The sequence below is a fragment of the Mustela putorius genome, unplaced genomic scaffold (assembly GCF_011764305.1).
Source record: "Mustela putorius furo isolate JIRA1106 unplaced genomic scaffold, ASM1176430v1.1 tig00000095_pilon_pilon_pilon, whole genome shotgun sequence".
Lineage (NCBI taxonomy): Eukaryota > Metazoa > Chordata > Mammalia > Carnivora > Mustelidae > Mustela > Mustela putorius.
Window position 1 is genome coordinate 28,859,131 of NW_025421280.1, and position 20,764 is coordinate 28,879,894.

At 47.1% G+C, this 20,764-nt stretch overlaps 1 protein-coding gene across 3 annotated transcripts; it reads left to right on the forward strand.

Moving 5' to 3' along the window:
• Positions 1-544: 544 nt before the first annotated feature.
• On the forward strand, positions 545-20,764 carry CLEC4O (C-type lectin domain family 4 member O). 3 transcript variants are annotated; one of them, XM_045082360.1, is made up of 7 exons: positions 545-810; positions 1,149-1,256; positions 1,780-1,833; positions 1,930-2,019; positions 4,318-4,469; positions 5,336-5,439; positions 18,377-18,470. In XM_045082360.1, exons 1-7 carry the CDS (start codon positions 729-731, stop codon positions 18,390-18,392), a joined length of 606 nt encoding a protein of 201 aa, XP_044938295.1. In that variant the 5' UTR covers positions 545-728; the 3' UTR covers positions 18,393-18,470. The 3 variants fall into 3 exon arrangements, with proteins under 3 accessions (XP_044938295.1, XP_044938285.1, XP_044938292.1); XM_045082350.1 differs by lacking the exons at positions 545-810; positions 1,149-1,256 and having other exon boundaries at positions 1,264-1,833; positions 3,779-4,469; positions 18,377-20,764; XM_045082357.1 differs by lacking the exons at positions 545-810; positions 1,149-1,256; positions 4,318-4,469 and having other exon boundaries at positions 1,264-1,833; positions 18,377-20,764.

A 20,764-nucleotide genomic window follows, 5' to 3' on the forward strand; every position in this document is an offset into this window, starting at 1 on the left:
CCTTACATTCAACATTTTAAACCTTTAAAATAATAAATAGGTAATTAGCTAGCTAGAGTAATACATGAATGAATGAATGAATGAATGAATGGGAAGTGGGACTGGCCTCAGTAGCCAAGAAAAGAATCATGCAAATTATTTCCTGGGGTGCCTGGGTGACTCAGTGGGTTAAAGCCTCTGCCTTCGGCTCAGGTCATGATCCCAGGGTCCTGGGATCGAGCCCTGGCATCGGGCTCTCTGCTTGGCCGGGAGCCTGCTTCCCTTCCTCTCTCTCTCTCTGCCTTTCTCTCTGCCTGCTTGTGATCTCTGTCTGTCAAATAAATAAGCAAAATCTTTAAAATAATTATTTCCTAAGGCCACATGTCCACAACTGGGCAAACCTAAGATAACTGTTCGCAGAAAGCTGTTAGAAGCCAAGATCGGCAATGGTTTGAGTACCGGAATTTGGATACGGTTCTGTGTTGTCTTGTGTTTTAACCTCCTTGGGCAGAGATCAAGTTTTCAGGAGAAGTTTGGTGCCCACTGCCTTTGCTCTAGGTGCCCAGGTCCCTTCCCCTATCAGATTACTTGATTGTCGGCCATCTAGAGAACTTGGGGACCCGCACTGAGCCAGGAAGGAAGACAAGTGTGGGAGGGTGGGGAGGAGGGTGCTTCCTTCTAAGAGCTGGGTAGATCACTCAGAAAACCCTGCAGGGCAGGGGAATCTCAGAGCTGAGTAAACTGCAGCCATGGCCGAAGCCAGGCAGTCCCCAAACCCCAATGAGATTACAGCATTGAGAACAAAACTCCCCCTACAGCAGGGGAACACTGGTGAGTCAAGGAGCTGGGATCAGGGGCCCTTTACTTCAACAAAAGATGGGTGCTGGGTTGCTCTGATTCCCTCATAGATTAGAGGAAGGGAATACCTGAGATGTGAGTCTTCCTGAAGCCCTTCCTCATCCCACTGGCCTTCACCCCCATGACTTCTTATCCTAGAAGGATGGGCTTTTTTCCCAGCCTTTTCTGAGCCCTCCCTATCAGGTGGGTCCAGCAGTGAACCCAGAATACCCCAGGGGATATGGCAGTTTCCTGCAGACTGTCTGAGGCATCTCAGGGGGCAAGAGAGTGTATATCCTTGGGGAAAGGGAGGCTGACCTGGTTTCCCCCAGGGAAATGGGGACAGACATCCCAGGACAAGACCTGGAAGTATCTCTGCCTCTTCGTGTCCCTGATCCTGCTTCTCGTGGTCATTATCTCCAGTGTGGTCCTGTCTGAAGGTAAGGCATGTGGGCCAGTGGGAACAGGGTGACCACAGGGAAGCAAGTACACTAGCTCCCAACCTGCAAAGGCAGGTCTACAAGGCCAGTGCGGGGGTGGCTGGTCTGTGTCCCTAGGGGGATCATAGTGATAACAGAGTGGAGCTCACCTGCCCATCAGTCTCAGAGGCATTTGGGAGCTCTATGGACTGAAGTCAGTCTGAATCATTGGTGAGTGTCTCCCCAAAGCTCATCCCTGACCTGGACTAAAACTCCAGGCTCCCTGCTAACAACCATAGAGAGCTAGTTCAACAGAACCTCCTAAATAGAAGTCCCGCCTCACTGCTCACTAATTGGTGCCTTAGACAAGGGCCTCTACCTCTCTCTCTGGGCCTCAATTTCTCCATCTGAAAAATGGGGGGGGGCATTTCAGAGCCTCAGAAGGCCTTGCCCTGGGAATGCAAGAAAGCCTTGGCTTTAAGGAATAGGGAGAGACCCCAGGGAAGTTCTGGGGTCCAGGATAGCTGGTTGCACCTCTCCCCAGTACTGAAGAGGACAAAACAAATGCAGAAGGAAGTCTTCCAACTCAAAGAAAAAGGTGAGTGGGGATCAGTATGTTTGGCCTCCTGCCCCTCAACTGTATCTCCTCTCTCTGCCAAGACCTTCACCAGCCGTTTCTCTTTGGGCCTCCCAGTAACTCAAGGACTGGGAGATGCTGGGCACGACCGGGACTTCATCCGGGGAGAAGTATTCCGACAAATGAAGGCTATACTGGCAGGCAACGGTAAGGAGAGTAGGTGGTGAGGGAAGAGGCTGTGTTCCTTTCAGCACCTGTTAACACTGGGGCTGCCCACAGCAGTGGCTCTCAGAGGGGCACCCCAAAGCCAATGGCTTTTCAGATCTTCTTAGGAAGTTCAGGTGACATGATCAGATCATATTTGTATTGGAGGGCTCCCAGGAAAGCAAGACCTTTGAGACAGCAAGACCTCTCTGGGCTTGTGGTTGCATATGACCTTGGGCAACCCATTTAAACCATTCGGAGCCTCAGTCTCTTCCAGCTATGAAATGGGGATAATCAACAATATTTTCTCCAAGACAGGCAGTCAGGATCCAGAGCTGCCACTTTTAATAACACACTGATGTGTTACAAAATGTGGTCGGTTCATAGCAGCATGTTACAAGTCCTGGAGAATTCTCCACAGTGTACATTTCTTGTTCCCAAACAACCATTGGGATCAGATGCTTCTGAAGGGGGTGTTCTCGGTGTCACACCTTTTTTTATATAACTTTTGTACAAGTGGATGTCATTCACAAAATATACAAGAAAGCCTCATTATTCATGTAGCTATGTTTTATAAAGTCCCTGCAAATGATAAACTGGTGCATATTGAATCATTGCTCATAGAGGGGAAATAACAGTGTTAGGTTTATTTAAGCCTCTGGCCATAATGTTTTTTCAACCAATCAAGACATAGCCCCGTTTTTGTGTGTTTCTATTTAAATAGCTACTGTTTCATTAGCATTCAACTCATGGCCAGAGGTACTATAACTCATATCTGAAAGAAACTTACCTAATGCACATACATTTTCTTGATAAGGCATATTGCAACCTTCGTGCTCATTTAGGAACACTGGCAGCACTTCTGCCCTATACTTGAGGGTTGAGGGTCTTTTAAATTTTATCTTATTTTTTATGATTTTACTTATTTATTTGAGAAAGAGGGAGAGAGAGAGAGAGAGAGAGAGCGCATGAGTGGGAGGAGGGGCAGAACAACAAGCATATACCCCACTAAGCACAGAGTCCAATGCAGGGCTCGACCCCAGGACCCTGAGACCATGACTTGAGCCAAAGTCAGACTCTAACTGACTGAGCCACCCAGGCACCCCAAGAGCCTTTTTAAACAGCAAAATCACTGACAGAATGCATAAAAATGTGAAAATCGTAGCACAAAATAGCCCATGGAAAGAACACTTGTGTACGGTCTGAGAGGTAGAACAAGAAGGCAGAGCTTTGCTTTATTTTACCTCAGACTCGAGCTTTTTGTGGCTATATGCATCTCTGTGAGTGACAAGGAAAGCTTCATAAGTATTGATTTTGGGGTTACCAATATATTTGATTCAGTAGGAGAATTTGCAAATATGGAATCTGCAAATAAGAAGGATTAATTTGGGGCGCCTGGGTGGCTCAGTGGGTTAAAGCCTCTGCCTTCAGCTCAGGTCATGATCCCAGGGTCCTGGGATCGAGCCCTGCATTGGGCTCTCTGCTAGGCGGGGACCCTGCTTGCCTCTCTCTCTGTCTGCCTCTCTGCCTGCTTGTGATCTCTGTCTGTCAAATAAATAAATAAATAAATAAATAAATCTTAAAAAAAAAAAAAGGATTAATGTGTGTGTGTGTGTGTGTGTGTGTGTCTGTTCACTAATTGGATATAAATGAATGAGACGAGAATCCCCTCTATCACTCCTGAACCCTTGCTACCAAGTTCCTACCTAACTCTCAGGAACCACTGTAATTATATTATGTGGTTATATGTGTTTTCCCTTAGAGCACAGTTTCTTAAACTAAGCACTATTGACCTTCGGGGCTGCATCATACTTTGCAGTGGGGGACAGTGGGAGATTGTCCTGTGGATTGTAGGGTGTTTGGCATCATCTCTGTTGTTGACCCACCACATGTGAGAACCCTACCTGAGGTAAGAAAACTGAAAGAGGTCTCAGTTGTTGCTCAATGTCCCTTGGGGGCAGAATTGTCCCTGGTTGAGAATCCACCACTCTGGAGTTTCTTCAAGCAAATGAGGATGTCAAACACGTGTCCCTCTATTTTATACAAAAGTAAGATATTAACTCCACAGTGTTCTTTGGATCTCTTTTCCCCACCTCACAGGATATCCATAGCATTTTACTATTTCCTTCTGATACTACTCAATGATGGGAAGCACCAACTTACCAGGTAGTGAATTTCCAGATGCTGGGTGTGCTCAAAGGGAGGCCATTGGGAATGTGACCAGGGAGTGATGGGTAACACAGCTCTTCACTGGATGGAAAACTGGACATGCCGATTTTGCTAATGGCTCCATTCCCACAGAAACCTCTTGTGAGCCTTGCCCCCTGGGCTGGAAGGTCTTTCAGGGCTCCTGTTACTTCTTCTCCCTGGACAAGCTCACCTGGACCCAGGCTAATGATTCTTGTGTCCAGAAGCAAGCTCACCTGGTTGTCATCAACAGTCGAACAGAGCAGGTGGAAAAAGGGAAAACTAGAATCTTAGCAGGGTGGGGGAGGTATTATAAAAGAATTTGGGGGTTCATATTTCTGTCTCTTTTGGTATCTAGCACAACACTTCTAGTATGCTCTTCAAGACCTGCCTCCTCTTGCCTCTACCCAACCTCACTGCTATGACATGCAGGGAAGGGACTCTCTGCTCTGTGGTCCTGCCTCCAAGCTCTGATCCATTAGGTCCCTCTGCTTGGAGCACTCTTACTCTTGCTATCTGTGTGGACAGCTTTTACTCACCTGTCAAAACCCCAATGCAAACATCCCTTCTCCATATTCTCTCATGACATTATCAGAGGTTTCATCATAGAACTTCACACTGCATCAGGTTTGCCTGCTTATAAGCCTGGGGCTGGATCTAAACCATCTCAGGAACAAGGCTTGGCTCGAAATAGGGCATCAAGAATGTCCTTGGAGTTGGGTTTCCAGCCAGAGATATTTCTATGGCTACAGATGAAACCCCTTGTTCTGTCATGAATTGACCTTAAGAAACATTCACAGCCAGTATTTGTCCAGTACTTCTTTCTACATACATATACCTCACACAATTGATTCTTCTGATCTGGAGGATATATTAGGAGGTGGAGAATCTTCTTTGCTTTGTACAGATGGGGACACCAAGGGGTGGGTTACTTGTTTGAAGACATACAACATGCTCATAGTGGGTCTGGAGTTTACATCAGGATATAAAGTACTGTGCATGGCTGTCTCTGTCTGCTGCCCACCTGAGAGCTCCTCTGTACCTTAGTCCTCTTGAAAACCCCAGACACTCCAACCTCTGTCCTTTCAGCTTTGATGGAATTTTACATCACAATATGCCTTTTTCCTTCTAGGACTTCCTGACAACAACTGGGCAGGTGACATCTTGGATAGGCCTTTTCAAAGAGGGCCAGAAAGGCAACCACAAGTGGATGGATGGCTCAACTCCCACCTACACGTGAGTCTCCCTGTCTGCAAGGCAGGTGCCCCTAATCATCCACGATAGTCCCCTACCCCCAAGAGACTGGCAGGGCTTTTGATGAGTGAGTTGATGACCACTCACTATTTACCTGCAGCACCTCCCAAACAACATGCCACACTTTCTACCAGACCAGCTATTGTTATTTTGTTACTTGGGGAGAGTATTCCAATTTACATGCTTGAGAAATGATAGATTCAATGTTGCAGGACTTCTCAGAACCTTGAAGGTGCTACTATGCAGGTTGGGCCTCCTCAGGAGTATAACAATGCAGCAGTTGTCAACTGGATGAGTTTATTATGGACTCTGTAAGAAAGAGCCACAAACTGTGTGGCTTAACACAACATAAACTTATTCTTTCACAGTTCTGGAGGCCAGAAGTCCCAAACCGACATGTCAGCAGGGCTGCATGTCCTTCAAAGACTGTAGGAAGGGATCTTCTCCTGCCTCCTCCAGCTTCTGGCCACTCCAGATATTTCTTGGCTCAGAGGCCCATCATTCCAATCTTGGTCTCTGGGGCCACACACTGTTCCCTTCCCCTTGTCTTCTCTTTTCTGTCCCTTATAAGGACACTTGTCATTGGATTTAGGGTTCACTCCGTTAATACAAGATGATCTCATTTCAATATCCTTCACTTAATTTCATTTGCAAAGATCTTTTTCCAAAATAAGGTCACATTCACAGATTCCTGGGGTTAGGATGTGGGCATATCTTTTTGGTGGAGACAATATTGAACCCAGATTTCTTCCTGGAGGTTACCCGCCTCACCCCACACTCTGTTTTTCTTTGGATGTTTCCATCTGCTAGCATCACCTTTCCCTGTCTGGCAAACTGCCCTTGATGGCTCCAGGCTAAGGGCAGAATTCATCTCCTTTGTAAACTCATCTGCTGTCTGAGCACATACAGTAAATCTTACAATGCACTGGTCATCACATCCTCAGAATGTGCTCCCATTTTGCAAAAGAGGAAAACAGTGACTCAGAAATTAAGTAAGTAGCTTAGGGCAGAGCTAGATCTTGGACTGGGTAAAATCTGACTTCAGAGTAAATGCTCTTCAGAGAGGGGGAGAGGGTCCGTGGGATGATGCAATCAAGAGAGTGGTCCCAGAACTTGGAGATCCTCAGCTTCTCTGAAGACTGTTGCCTGCCTCCACTCTCATTTGAGATCCATTTCTCCACTCAGAAAAAAAGAAATGGGAATGGGTTGGCCGGAGGCCTACTGGAAGATGGGCTCGAGAAATGACTCTTTGGAGGCCTCAAGACCCTCAGGGCAAGGCCCTCATTCATAGAAAACAGGGCTGGGGTTGCTCAGGCACTGGCCCATCTACTCAGGGATTTTGTGGGCATCTCTTTACAGCAACTGGAACTCCAAGGAACCACATGATAATATAACTGCCCCAGCCTGCATGCTGATGCAAAGCTATGGACAATGGAGTGACATCTCTTGTGAATTAGGGAGATTTGCTTTCATTTGTGAGAGGCGCCAGAACTGCTGACCCAAGCCCTTATATCCACACCCTGGGATAATGTAGATCCCATTCTACACAGCCTTTTCTTTTCTGGGTTCTGAGTTCACAACGGCAACAATAAAAGACCTTTCTCCAAAGCCTAGTATCCCTCTCTTGGCATTGTGCTTGCTCACCCTTTCTTTCCTTTCCTGATTTCTGCTGAATGGAGGAAGTACCCCAGAAGCAGGGCTCATCCCTGCAGGAGGATTATAATTCTTAATTCCCATTAAGGCCAGACTCAGCCATGATTATGCTTGGGCCAACGAAGTGTGTTGGGAATTGACATGTGCCACAAGTAAGCAGGAATCTTAAGAGCTTTATGTGGTTCTTCCATCTTTATTTTGCTCTTGCCACAAGACCAGCTCTCCCCAGAGAGGGCAGCTTCTTCAAATTTGCAATGAAGAAGACCCCCTCAAGTGGAACTTCTGCTGGCCTGCAATGACCATAAACATGACAAAGACATGGAGCTCTGTGGTTATCAGCCACCATGATTTTGAGGCCACCAGTTGTTACCTCATCATACTTAACCTAAACTGACCAATACAGAGGACCAAGTTTCATTTCTATTCCTTCATTGGGCCCAAATCACCTGATACCATGTATACGGTGTACTCAGAGTCTGACTCTTGTTTTCCTCTTAGAGACCTTCATTAAATTTTATGGTCTATATTGTACAGATGCAGTGGATCTCTATCCCATTTTAAAAAATCCTTCAATCCCTTAAGTGTGTCTGACCCCCTTCTGTTAATTCCAAAACCTATGTGAGTTTCCTCCACATTTGCAAGCCTGGATTCCTGAGACCGATATCATTGAGAAGATCAGTAAGAAGGCATCAGCCATTAGGATTAGTTATGGCCATTCCTTGGACCTGGCCCAGGCTCACTTACTTATACATCTTTCACTCATGGTTACATAGACATGTCACAACAAAGCTTGGGTCTGTCGGAACAATTGTTCTCCAACAAATGCTATTTTGAATTAGGTAAAACACCAATTTGGTTCCTGCTATCTCTTTCCTTAAATCTGAAACTTTATGGGAATGAGATGCACATCTGTATCCTTGATGCAGAGAAGAAAAACATAAAATGCAATTCTCTTCTAGGACCATGGAGATGAGCTGTCAGAAACTAAGAGTGGGTCTTGCTCTTTGCTCAGAAAGTTTAGCTAGTTCAGCTATTGTAAAAATGCAGGTAGACCAGATGTCTCATGATGATTTGGTGAAATAGGTCAAACCATGTGCTTTTTCAGGATGCATTTTGCAATTGCTGTAGTGAGTAAAAACTCATAAGTACATATAACATGGTAAACAGAGTGATTAAGAACTGGGATAGACACACCTGTTACCAGGATGCCTTCCTGGGGCTTTGTAGTTTGTGGCAGAGGGGGAGCTGATAGAACAGGTGTACAGAGCAAGATGGAGTCACTCATGTCAAGAAGTAACTTATGCCAAGCATTGACATAAGCAGCTAAGGGTGCTGCTGCTTAGACCAGATATCGCTGAAACCAACACAAGCGGATGGCTTCCAGATCTGGTAACCAGCTGAACCGAGGCCCAAGACTGATTAAACTCCTTTTAAAAAGGAGCATTTTTGCAACAAACTGTCAGAAAATCAAAACGCTGCACTTTCACATCTGACCACACCAAAAAAGGCAATTGCCTGCAAAAAGTCTGCATGACTGATCTCTGAACACAACAGAGGTCCTCCATTGTTTGAACATAATAAGCAGGAGGGCAGAGAGCTGACCCACTACAGACCAAAGACTCCTCCCAAGTGCATGCTCACAGGCTGACTTTGCATTTGGTTTCCTGACTTCTTACCCCTGTTGTTTCTGGGTTGTGGTACCACTTTGTCTTGTGCTTTGCTTTGTGTGACGTGTGTGAAGCCAAGTTAAATATGTAGTAAAATACCAGTGAATTCGGGATCCTGAAAATGTTTTACAATTATGTTAACCTTGCTTTATGACAGAATAAAGCTGACATAATAGAAAGACACAACATATGTATGTGCTTCCACAGCATGCTCATGACGGTAGGTTTGAACAAACAACTATGGGACCTGATCCTCACTGGGGACGAGTTCAAATCCAGGAAAATAGTTTTGTCACAGTCCACCCTGACTCTGATATAATATCCATTTATTTCTCCACTCTATGCTATATCTGGCCCAAGAACTGCAAACACAAATCCATTTTCTGGAAATTAGCATTTATTTCTATGAATCATTAACTCATATTTTCATAAAACTAGAAGAAACCTCAACTTGGTTGCTGTGTATTTAAAATTCCAGAGCCTGGAATATAGAAATCACTCAATAATGTTTGATGGACGAATGGATGGAGGAGTTCCAAAGGCATAGGGTAAGGTAGGTAGACAGTGAACTGATTCTATTCACTGGACCCAAGCTGCTACAGGGCTCTCCTCAGTGATGAAATAACAGTACTAAAAAAAAAAAAAAAGAAAAAAAGAAATAACAGTACCGAGCATTTCCTGAACATTTGCTAAGTACCAGACAGCTTATACATTAGGCAGGTGCTATTACTATTGGTGTCCCCATTTTCAGACAGAGAATCAGAGAGATCCAGTCATTGCACCAAGGTCCCACAACCAGAAGTGGCTCACCAGGATTTCCACTTGAGTCTGTCTGATGTGAGTCAGTACCCTGAGGCATAGAGCCACCCAAGCTACTACATGCAAGTCTCTCTTTGCCTAACAATCTGTGTTAAAGAACCTCAGGAGAGCTGAACAGTTCACACTGGTGTCTAGTTAGTCTTTGTTTAAAGAAGCAAACAAAAAGCCCCCAGAGAATTCAGTGGAGGTGATGTCTTGGGGTAGCAGGAGATTAGGAGAATTGTCTGAATCCACCACCTCCAGCCTGCTCCCATGCCTCAGAGCCCATCTGCCAGGGCCCCTGGGCTCCCTTCCTGGAGGACACAGAGAGGTGAACTGAGTTAGGCTCATCAGGAGTCAGTCAAAGGCATGAAAGAGCACAATGGGACTCCTTCTGTGTACAGCCTGCCAATCCCAGCTGGCATACCAATCCCTAGAAGCCAAGACCATGGTCATTACTGAACAAGTCTCAAGATTTTAAGTGACAGCTGGGAACTCATTAAAAGTTGGCACACAGTTCAACACCTCCACTTCCTTCGTGGAATTTAAAGAGTCCCTAAGGATTGGCCACAGATCTGCAGGCAGATGAGTTTCAATACACACCTCAAGGCTAGGTAAGTTCGGCTCACTCCAGAGGAATGGTCCCCAGAGTGTTTTACCACTTAATTTCAAGCTCAGACTTGGTGTTGCATTAGCACCAAGAGAAGTTGGTGGGAAATGGAGGTGACCATTTCTTGACCCATGCAACAGATTCTTGGAGTTCAAAGTGGCTGAGGTCTACAACACGCACCATGGCAGAACCATTGCCCACAAACCACATGGTGCCAAGTGGCTATTGTGAACACTGCATGCTGCTGGGCACAAATAGGGACAAACGTCTCCAGAGCTTTGGGAGCAGCTGAGGCTTCTAATTCCACAGTAATGGTCACTGCATTGCATTATAGTATTACCTGATAACACCTTTGATCCTTCCCCACAGACTAACAGCCCTGAGAGGGTAGGACCAGTCTAAATTAGCTTAATATTGTATGCTCATAGCTGGGCACCTAATAGGTGGTCAATAAAACTGCTGAGAAAACAAACTCACCTCTCATTACAACACTAGAGAAATTAGATGAGCTGCAAAATCCTCCTGAAATAGGAATGGTTCATCCCTAATTTATCTGAAATCGACTTTTCAGGAGTGACTATGTGACAGATGTCACAGGAACCCATCTACCCTCTTGTGTGTATCATAACCAGTATCTCCTGTAGATGAGTTCCATCCTGTGGCAGTTAGGGTTATGGAGTAGGGTCCTTTTGTTTGGATCCCTGTTTGGCTTTAAACCATCTTGAGCCACTCACTCCTCCTCTCCTGTCCAAGCCCTCTGCCACTTTGGCTTTCTTCCATTACTGAAAGGGACAATCAAATTCCCACCTCACATCCCCAGAACGTGCTGTTCCCTCTACCTGACACATCCTTTCCTCACACTCTACTCATAGAGGAGAAAGTCTCAACTGAAATACTCCCTTCTGCATAAAACTCCTGCAATCTTCCCTGCTTTCACAGCCCACCACCTTCCCTTCCTCACTCATCTCATATTCTTGTCTAAATTCAGCTATCTCTCTTCCACCATCTCCCCTCTACTGTCATGTGCACAGAGGCAGGCATGTCAGTCCTGATCACTGTGGGCTCCCCAGGGAAGCACTCAGGCATTGTATACACAACTATTGGATACATGCTAGCTAGGGCTGGATGTCTTCTCAGCCAGAGATAAGAGTTATCTGGCCCACAGTGTTGAGGCCAGTCATGCTTATCAAACTAACCAGCTAGTGTGGTCTGTTTGACTTTACCCAGTTATCAAGGAGCAGATCAAGCATGAGGCTTCCTCCCTCCATGTACCAACAAACTGCCACCTAGCAAAATGAGCGAGGACTTCTTAAGCAAGATGATGACCAAAGATTTGGAGAGTTTTTCAGTTGACTTAACTGTCCAGTCTGTAGTTGAATATTGTGCTGTACACATTCATGGTGTTCTAGTTTGTGCTAGAGATGGAGAGTGACTGGACCTAAGTGCTAACATTTAAGGCTACCAGGCAAGGAGGGAGAGACAGGCAAATGCTGAAATCATTCATATCCTTGGAGATAAATGTCATGAAGGTGCAGTAGACTCTCAGGACGCTACAGGCCCAGTGACTTCCCTGAAACCCATGGAGGTAAAAAGATCCTAAAAGGAAATCCCCTGACATTTAATGAGTCCTGCCATGTCCATGAGCCTGGGGTCAGATGGCTTTCAACCAGTCTCCAAGTTAATGCTGGTCCCCAGATGCAGGGCACTCTCGTATTAGGGGTATTACTTTCCAACCAATCGCCTCTGGTGGCTCCCTCCCCCTTTTGTTTATCTTCCAATATCAGTCTGACGTTCCCACTCTGCTTTACCTGCCCACTGGCGTCTTCTGCCCCTGTAGAGATCCAGACGTGTATAATTCTGATCTCAGGCTGATTTCATGGGTGATCGGAGTTCTTTGGTAAGTAATCAACTCACTTTAGGGTACAGGTTGAAACGGCACCTCCTCCTACTTCCCCACCATCTTGTCTCCCCCAGAGCCTGGGGTCAGATGGAAGACTCACAGGAAACTGCCTCCACATTCCTGGGGTCAGGAGTGCAGTGTCGTGTAGAGAAGTAGGTGCAAGACATTACTCTTGGTGATTGGCTGGGTCTGACCCATCTCTCCATCTGCAGCTGTGAGTAAAGATTCCAGAACCCAGCAGGGGTTGATGAATGTCTAGGGTAGGAAACAACTAGGACAATATATCTTGGTCACCCCTACATCAGACCCAGTGCAGAGAACCAGAAATGCCTGAATCCTGCCTGACAGAACAGCTGAGCAAAGCTACAAGGCACCTGTATGTATACAAAAAAAAAAAAAAAAAAAAAGCTATAAGACTGTGCTTCAAAGGGACTTTGGTTATTGGTCATTTTATCTACAGTGACCACACACTGCTTGGCACACAGTAGGTGCACAAGAAATACCTGTGAGAAAAATGAAAGCACGGTGCCCACAGTTCAAGAAAAAGGTGGATATGGGTGCTGAGGGTGGTAGACCACACACCTACTGTGTGCCAGGCTCTTTATACAGGTTGTGTCTCTTCCTATCATTCCACCCCATTTCATAGAAAATGAGGCTCAGAGAGGCCAAGCTCCTTGTCCAGGGTCACAGCGCCCCCTCCAGGCAGGGATGGAAGAAGCGGCTGAACTGAGACTGGGCTCCACTCCATCTCCTGACTTCCTGCTGACCCCCTTCTGTGACCTTGGCCTTATATCCTGACTTCTCTGGGCATCCAGAAGCAACAACAAAGATCTTTCTCCTTAGACCTGAATTCATTTCTTGGTTGAACATCTGTTTCTCTGATGTCCTTTCTGGACTTGAGTAGTACCAGGAATTTCCCAGATTGCCTTCACATTCTGGGTCTTCGGCTGTGCCAGTGGGCTAGAGCTTAGAGGAGAGTGTTGGGACACTCAGTACAGGCTGAGACCTCCTTCCAACCCCCATCTGCTGGACGCTACAAGGGTGGATCCAAGGTGCCTAAAGTCCCTTCACATTTTGACCTCATCTGACTTCCCAGACTCCCCCAACCCCACTCTGGACATTTCTCCATGCCTTTTCTTCAGGTGGTTCCTTTGCCGGCCAATCCCTCCCTGACTCCGTGTTCCAGGGACTGTTCATCCTTCGGAGTTCAGCTCAGATGCCACCTTCCTCCCTTCCCACAGGCACTGTAGGGTCTCACAGCACTGTGCATGTGCTTCCTTCACTGTTTTCTTCAATGCATTTGTTGTGTATGTATTGTTCCATTTAATACTTACCATTCTGGGTGCTGGGAACACAGGATGCTCCCAATGAGATGCCATCTCTGCCCTCAGGAGGTCTGTCGAAGTCTAGTGAGAGACACACACCCATAACCAGTGATGACAGCACCATGTGATGGGGGACTTCAGGGCAAGCTAGGAGTCAGACAGGACCCTGGCCAAGCCAGTGGTGCAAGGACACAGGATAGGCTTCCTGGAGAGGGTGGCATGGGATGTGAGACCGGTTGATTGAAGCAGATAGGAGTGGGGTATGAGGGATGCAGTGTGATCTGGGGATGCGAGAGTCTGCTACACTCGAGAAATTGAAAATGCTCCCATCTCATTTTAGCCTACAGATACAAAGTGGGGGTCTGTGTTGGAAGATGGAGAGGGAGCTGAGAGAGGAAACTGGAGAGGCCAACAAGAACTAGACTGTTGGCTGCAGTGAAGCATCTGGGACTAGGGAGCCATGGCTGGTTCCACGCAGAGGGGAAGACGGAATGTGGTTTGTTCAGCAGGATCCCTCTGATGCTGTGCAGGAAGCAGGTGCAGAGGCCAGACCTGAAGCAGAGAACTGAATCAGGATGGATGCTGCAAAGGGTCAAGACAGTGTCGCTAGGAAATGCATGCCCACTTGGAACCTCAGAATGTGACCTTGTTTGAAATAGGGTCTTTACACATGTAATTAGAGAAGGATCTCAAGATGAAAACATGCTGAGTGCTGGGCTCCTAAATGCTGGTGTATAATGACTAGTGTCTTTATAAGGAGAGGAGAAGACATACAGACACAAGGACAAGTTCATGTGAGGGCAGGTAGAGATTAAAATGATGCAGTCAAGTCTGCTGGCAGCCGCCAGAAGCCAGGAGAGAGGCATAGGGCTGATCCTCCCTCAGAGCCTGCAGAAGGAACTACCCTGCTGACCCCTGACCCCCAGAACTGTGAGAGAGCACATTTCTGGAGTTTGCAGCACCCCGGGTTGCGACAATTTGTCCCTGAGCCCCAGGAAAGTAATGCAAGGGCAGGTGCTGTGTTCTAGGTCAAATGTGTTCACACCATGCAGGGGGACTGGACACGGGGAGTGGGAGGTGAGTGGACACTGAGTTGCACTGTTCCTCAAGCGCAAGGCAAGTCTGGCTGTGGGTAAATGTGATGGCTTGGCACTGCCTCCTTCCTCTCTAAGACCTCAGCCTGGGCAGTTGGGTCCAGAGCAGGGCCATGTCTTAGAGATCCCATCTCTGGCCCAACACTTCTGCTTCTGCGGAGGCCAGACAGCAGCTCTTCTGGACCAGTCCCAGGGCCTGGGTCCCACGGTTTCCACACTAAAGCTCTGAGAATCTACACTTTCCTGTCTGAGAGAGCCCAGGTTACCTGTTTGTGGGGTGTGGATGGAGCCTGAGCATTGGGAATGGAGTGTGCCCAGGCCAGCACGCATGAGAATAAAGGACTATGCTCAGAGAGTAGGGGAGGGACGCCAGCCTCCTGCTGTATTTCTTCCTCTGTCTTGTCACCTCCATCTCCAGACTTAACCATCCTCTGCACAGCCCAGCTGGGAGGCCTCAGGGTAGGTTTGGAGGCTGCAGGTACAGTGGGTCTCAGGGAAGCTTTTGGAAGTCCCCCGAGTCCCTCCCCGCCCAACTCTGAGGCCTGAGGTTGGCCCCGCCCACAAGCTGAGTCAGCTGCTCACCTCCTCCTGGGAAGCCTTTGGAATGCCACTGGAATACAGCTAGATAAAGTGCAGGTGCAGCCTCCCGCCCTGCCCACCCTACTTCTGAGCTCTTGGTGTTGAGTGCCAGTGAGGGGACCCCGGGCTTCCCCTGCGACGCCCCCAGACTGCTCTCGGCTGCCATCAACAGAGGCGAGTGTGTGCCCCTGGGTGTCTCTGAGGAGGAGGTGATGCAAGAGCGGGATGCAGAGAAAGACTGTGGGTAATAAGAATATTGGGGTGGATCTTGGGACCCCGAACTGGGCTCAACGAAGTCTGAAGCAAATAGTGCCTGGGCGGAGACCTCTAATCCGGAATCGCGCATCCAGGCTGGGCTTTGTGCACGAGGGTTTCCTTGAGAGTCCTGTGCACTTCCTGGCTGTCTCTGCAGATCTCAGCGGGAAGGTTGTGTGTCAGGGACACCAGCGTTAGTCACCATCTTCCTGCTTGTGCTGTGTCCTACTGTGAGAGTGTAGGTCCGTGTGCACCTGCAGGTGTGCCTGTGTCCACGACTCTGCTGTTGTGTGGGTCCATCCGCGCAGCGGGGTCTCTGCATCTGTGTGAGTGCGCAGGGCTGATGGCAGGGCTCAGGTGCCTGTTGGCCTGCTGGGTGCCTATCTGGTGTGAGAGCTTAAGGCAGCTGCACCTGTGGGGATGAGTGGCAAGGGGAATGCAGGTACGTGGAGGCGTGGGGCCCGCTGACATGGACGTGTTTGTGAGACAGAGGGGGCACCCAGATCCCAGTCTGTGAGACAGGAGGCCACCCACCCCTGAGAAGAGCTGTTGTGAGGTGCTTCTCCTTCTGTTCTCACACACACTTGGGCAGAGGCTCAGTGGCTGCCCTGGAAGGCACAGGTAGGCTTAAGGGCAGGTGATGGGTTCTTCCTCTGCCCTCTGGCCCTAGACACTCACTCTCTGTCTTTCTGGGGATGGGCTGGGCTGTGAATCAAGGGAGAGACAACTCAGAAGTAAAGGAGTGCCGAGGAAGGCTCGTTTGCTTTCTAAAAGAAAAAAACGGGCCCAATTCACATAATAAAGAATTAACCTTTTTGAATTGTTCAAATCATAGGCATTTGGCACATTGACAGATGTTGTGCAATCACCACCCTTTCTAGCTGTCAAATATTTTCATCACCCAAAAGGAAACACTGCCTTCATTAGTAGTCACTTCCCCATTCCCCCGTGCCCAGGCTCCAGCTTCCCCCAACCCCTAATCTACTTTTTGTGTCTATGAATTTGCCTATCCTTGGTATTTCATATTAACGGAAGCAGACAATCCTTTCTTCAGACAACCTTTCGGGCCTGGCTTTATTTCACATAGCAGAATGTTTTCAACGTTCATTTATGACGCAGCATGTGTTCCTTCTTTGTTGTGTAAAAAACACACAACAGAAAATTTATGAGCCCAACCATTTTTTAAATTTTTTTTTTATTTTTTATAAACATATATTTTTATTCCCAGGGGTACAGGTCTGTGAATCACCAGGTTGACCCCAACCATTTTAAGTATGCAGTTCAGTGGTGTTAAGTGGATTCACGTTGTTGTAATTGATCTGCAGAACTCAGGTCACCCTGCAAATCAGAAACTCTATACCCATTAAACAAAACTCTCCATTTCCCACTCTCTGTAGCCCTTGGCAACCTCCATTCTACTTTGTTTCTATGAATTTGACTGCTCTAGGGACCTCAGATAGGTGCGATCATACTGGATTTGTCCTTTCTGGGGACTGGCTGATTCCACATAGCATAAAGCTTCTTTGGTGTTATAACATGAGACAGGATTTCTTCCCTTTCAAGGCTGAATGATATTCCATTGTACGGATATCTCACAACTTGTTTATCCATCCATCCACCAATGAACAATGAGTTTTTTTCCGCCTCAGGACTATTGTGGCTAGTACTGCTCTGAGCAGGAGACAAATATGTCTCTCAGACTCTGCTTATGCCACTTTTGCATATCCATCCAGAAGTGGGATGCCTGAGGCATAGGTAGTTCTATTTCTAATTTTTAGTTTATGAATGGAAAACTATTCTTACTGTTTTCCATACTGTTGCATGACTGTGCTGTCCCACCAACAATGCACAGAGTTCCAATTTCTCCACTTCTAGCACAACTGAGTGCCATTTAGGACATTCCCAGTGTTGGGCCACCAGCATCTCTGTTTAGGTCCAAGACATTTCGCCACCCCTGAAGGAAATCTACAACCCATTAAAATTCAATCCCATTCCATCCTCCTCCTGGTCCCTGGCAACCACTAATCTGCTTTCTGTCTTGATGCGTTTACCTATTCTGCATACTTCAAATAAATGAACTCGTACAATATGTGGTCTTTGCGGCTGGCTTCTTTCACTCAGCATATTGTCTCAGCATGTTGTAATGTGTGTCAGTACTTCATGCTTTTGTATGCCTCAAAGATACTCCATCATACGGATATACCACTTTTTGTTTATCCATTCATCGGTTGATCCATCCTGCATTGTTAAAAAGGTGTTGCATTTTTGCATCACGTCTGTTGGTGGCATAGAGAGGAAGACAGAGAGGCAGAAAGACAGAGAAGTAACCCAGGATGGAGCAGATGCTTGGAAGGAGAGCTGTCCTCACAGGGAGCTGGGGCAGATGTGAGTCTGTTGCCTCTTGGAGAAGGGTATGAGAGATCCCACAGCTGTGAGCCTTGGTTGCTACACGAAGCAGGCAGTTGGGGACGGGAGAGTGGGTACGGCTTGAGGAGATTCAGTGAATTGCACTGGTACCTGACCAGAGATAGAGTGCCCAGCAGGGGTGGGAGAATGTGATCTGATGATGCTGGTCAGTGCCACATCCCTGTGGGGGACTCAAACAAGTAGGACCACACAGCAACATTAGTACCTAAGAGCTGAATATGCACACCTCACCTTAGTGCCTCTACAGCCCTGTGGAATAAGGAATATTATTCCATGTTCCCAGAATGCCAGTAGGGACAATGCTGACAATTAAACAGAGCCTACTTGCTCTACATGCCACACGGGAGAGGTGCCCTCCAGCTGACGATAGCAATTAGGGAGTAGTTTGCACTTAAAATTGGGAAGGATTTGGAATCACAGAGTTGGAGAAAAGCATGAAGTGGCCAGCATGCTCAAAGGCAGGAAAGACAGGTGGTGTGCATGGAGTCAATAATGGTAATAACAGTAGTTGTAATTATTATTATCAGCATTATTTTTTACTGCATTCTTACTATGCTCCAGGGCCTGCCTTACACACCTGAGGCTCATGATCTTCTGTGAATCCCCCTCAGTTCCCAGGTGCTCTGACAGTCATCATGAACGTCGGGTGGCGGAGGGACTGCTCATGTTCTGCAGGGTGAGGGCTCCTTGCCCCCACCCCCAGAAGTCCTCCTGGACCAGGCTCAGTTTGGACCCGGAGCTCCTGCCCACCAGGCCGCCTTCGCTCTCTGCCCACCCAGGGATGGCTGCCACTCTGGCCCTAAACCACAGCTCCGTGTCTGAATTCATCTTCGTGGGCTTCTCCACCTTCCCACCTCATCTCCTGCCCATCTTCTTCCTGTTGTTCCTGCTCATGTACCTGTTCACGCTGCTGGGGAACCTGCTCATCATGGCCACTGTCTGGAGTGAGCGAAGCCTGCACACACCCATGTACCTCTTCCTGTGTGCACTGTCCATCTCTGAGATCTTCTACACCTTGACGATCACCCCGCGCCTGCTGGCCGACCTGCTCTCCTCCCGCCGCACCATCGCCTTTGCAGCCTGTGCCAGCCAGATGTTCTTCTCCTTCACATTTGGCTTCGCCCACTCCTTCCTGCTCACCGTCATGGGCTACGACCGGTATGTGGCCATCTGCCACCCATTGCGCTACAGCGTGCTCATGAGCCCCCATGGCTGCACCTGCCTGGTGACCTGGTCTTGGGCTGGTGGCTTAGTCCAAGGGATGGTGGTGACCACAGCAATCTTCCATCTCACCTTCTGTGGACCCAATAAAATCCAGCATTTTGGATGTCATGTGCCCCCTCTCTTGAAGCTGGCCTGTGGAACTGATGTACCAATAGTGGCCCTGTGTGTGGGGCTGATGTGCATCACTGTATTGTTGGGCTGCTTTCTCCTCATCCTCCTCTCCTACACATTAATTGTGGCCACCATCTTGAAGATCCCCTCTGCTGAGGGCAGGCACAAAGCCTTCTCCACCTGTGCTTCCCACCTTATTGTGGTCATTGTGCATTATGGCTTTGCCTCTATCATCTACCTCAAGCCCAAGGGTCTTCACTCCCAGGAAAGTAAGACCCTGATGGCCATCACCTACACGGTCCTCACGCCCTTCCTCAGTCCCATCATCTTCAGTCTCAGGAACAAGGAGCTGAAGACTGCCATGAAGAAGACCTTCCTCAGTAAACTCTATTCCTCCAGCATCTAAGTGGCCAGTGTGAAGGTGGTGGTAGAGGAAGTAGAAGGATGACCATATCCCCATCTGTACAATGGGGTTAACAGTGACTACCTAGTATGATTGCTAAAGAAGTGTGACGGCACGCAGGACATAGCAGGTGCTCAATAAATGTGAGCCTTACTTCTTCTTCCTCCTTTGATTTGTGTCTTGGATATTAGTTTTATTTGTAATCAAACAGCTTTCCTGAGATATAATGCACATGCCATTAAATTTACCCATTTAAAGTACACAATTCAGTTGGTCTTTAGTATACTCAGAGTTATGTGATCATCACTACCATCAATTTGAAACATGTTTGTCACCCCAAAAGGAAACCCCCACACATTCAGTCTCCAATTCTCAGTAAATTCCCATAACCCCTAGCTGTAGGAAACCACTTTTTTTTCAGAAAATATTGTTTAAAAATGTTTAAATGATGTATAGTTGTCACCCAATGCTACCTTAGTTTCTTTTATTTTCTTAATATAGTGTTCCATTATTTTTTGTTTGCATATAACACCCATAGCTCATCGCAAAATGTGCCTTCCTTAATACCCATCACTTGGCTTACCCATCGCCCTACCCCTGTCTTCTCAGAACCCTCAGTTTCCTGGTGTCCATAGTCTTTCATGGTTCACCTCTCCCTCTGATTTCTCCCCCTTCATTTTCCCCTTCTTTCTCCTAATTTTCCACATATAAGTAAAATCATATATTGTCTTTCTCTGGATTATGCTAAGTTACATTAATTTCGATTGTACAACATAGTGATCTGACGCCACACAATGCCATTCAAATACGATTGCCTACATTCCCTACGCTGTACCTTTCATCCCCATGACTTGTTCATTCCACTTTGCCTATTTGGAACATTCATATAAATTGAATTACATTAGGTGGTCTTTTTGACTGAGTTCTTTCACTTAGTACAATGTGTTCAAGATTCCTTCATGTTGTAGATATATGAGACCTTCTTTCCTTTTTATTGCCAAATGCTATTCTATTATATGGACAAACAAAATATTTCCTTTCTTTCTTTTCTTTAATTTAAATTTTAGTTAGTTAACATCCAAAGAAATTTTGGTTTCTAGAGTAGAAGTGGTTCTTCTCTTACGTACAACACCCTGTGCTCATCACAAGGGTCCTCTTTAATATTCCTCAGCCACCTAGCCCATCCCTCACCCACCTCCCTCCATCAGCCCTCAGTTTGTTCTCCATCATTAAGAGTCTCTTATGGCTTGTTTCCCTCTCT

What these genes read in the sequence shown, in the direction of transcription:
- CLEC4O (XM_045082350.1), top strand. Translation starts at nt 5,418, where the DNA reads ATGGCTCAACTCCCACCTACAC. An exon ending in GGCTCAACTCCCACCTACAC is followed by an intron (nt 5,440 to 18,376) that starts GTGAGTCTCCCT and finishes AATCCCCCTCAG; the next exon opens with TTCCCAGGTGCTCTGACAGT.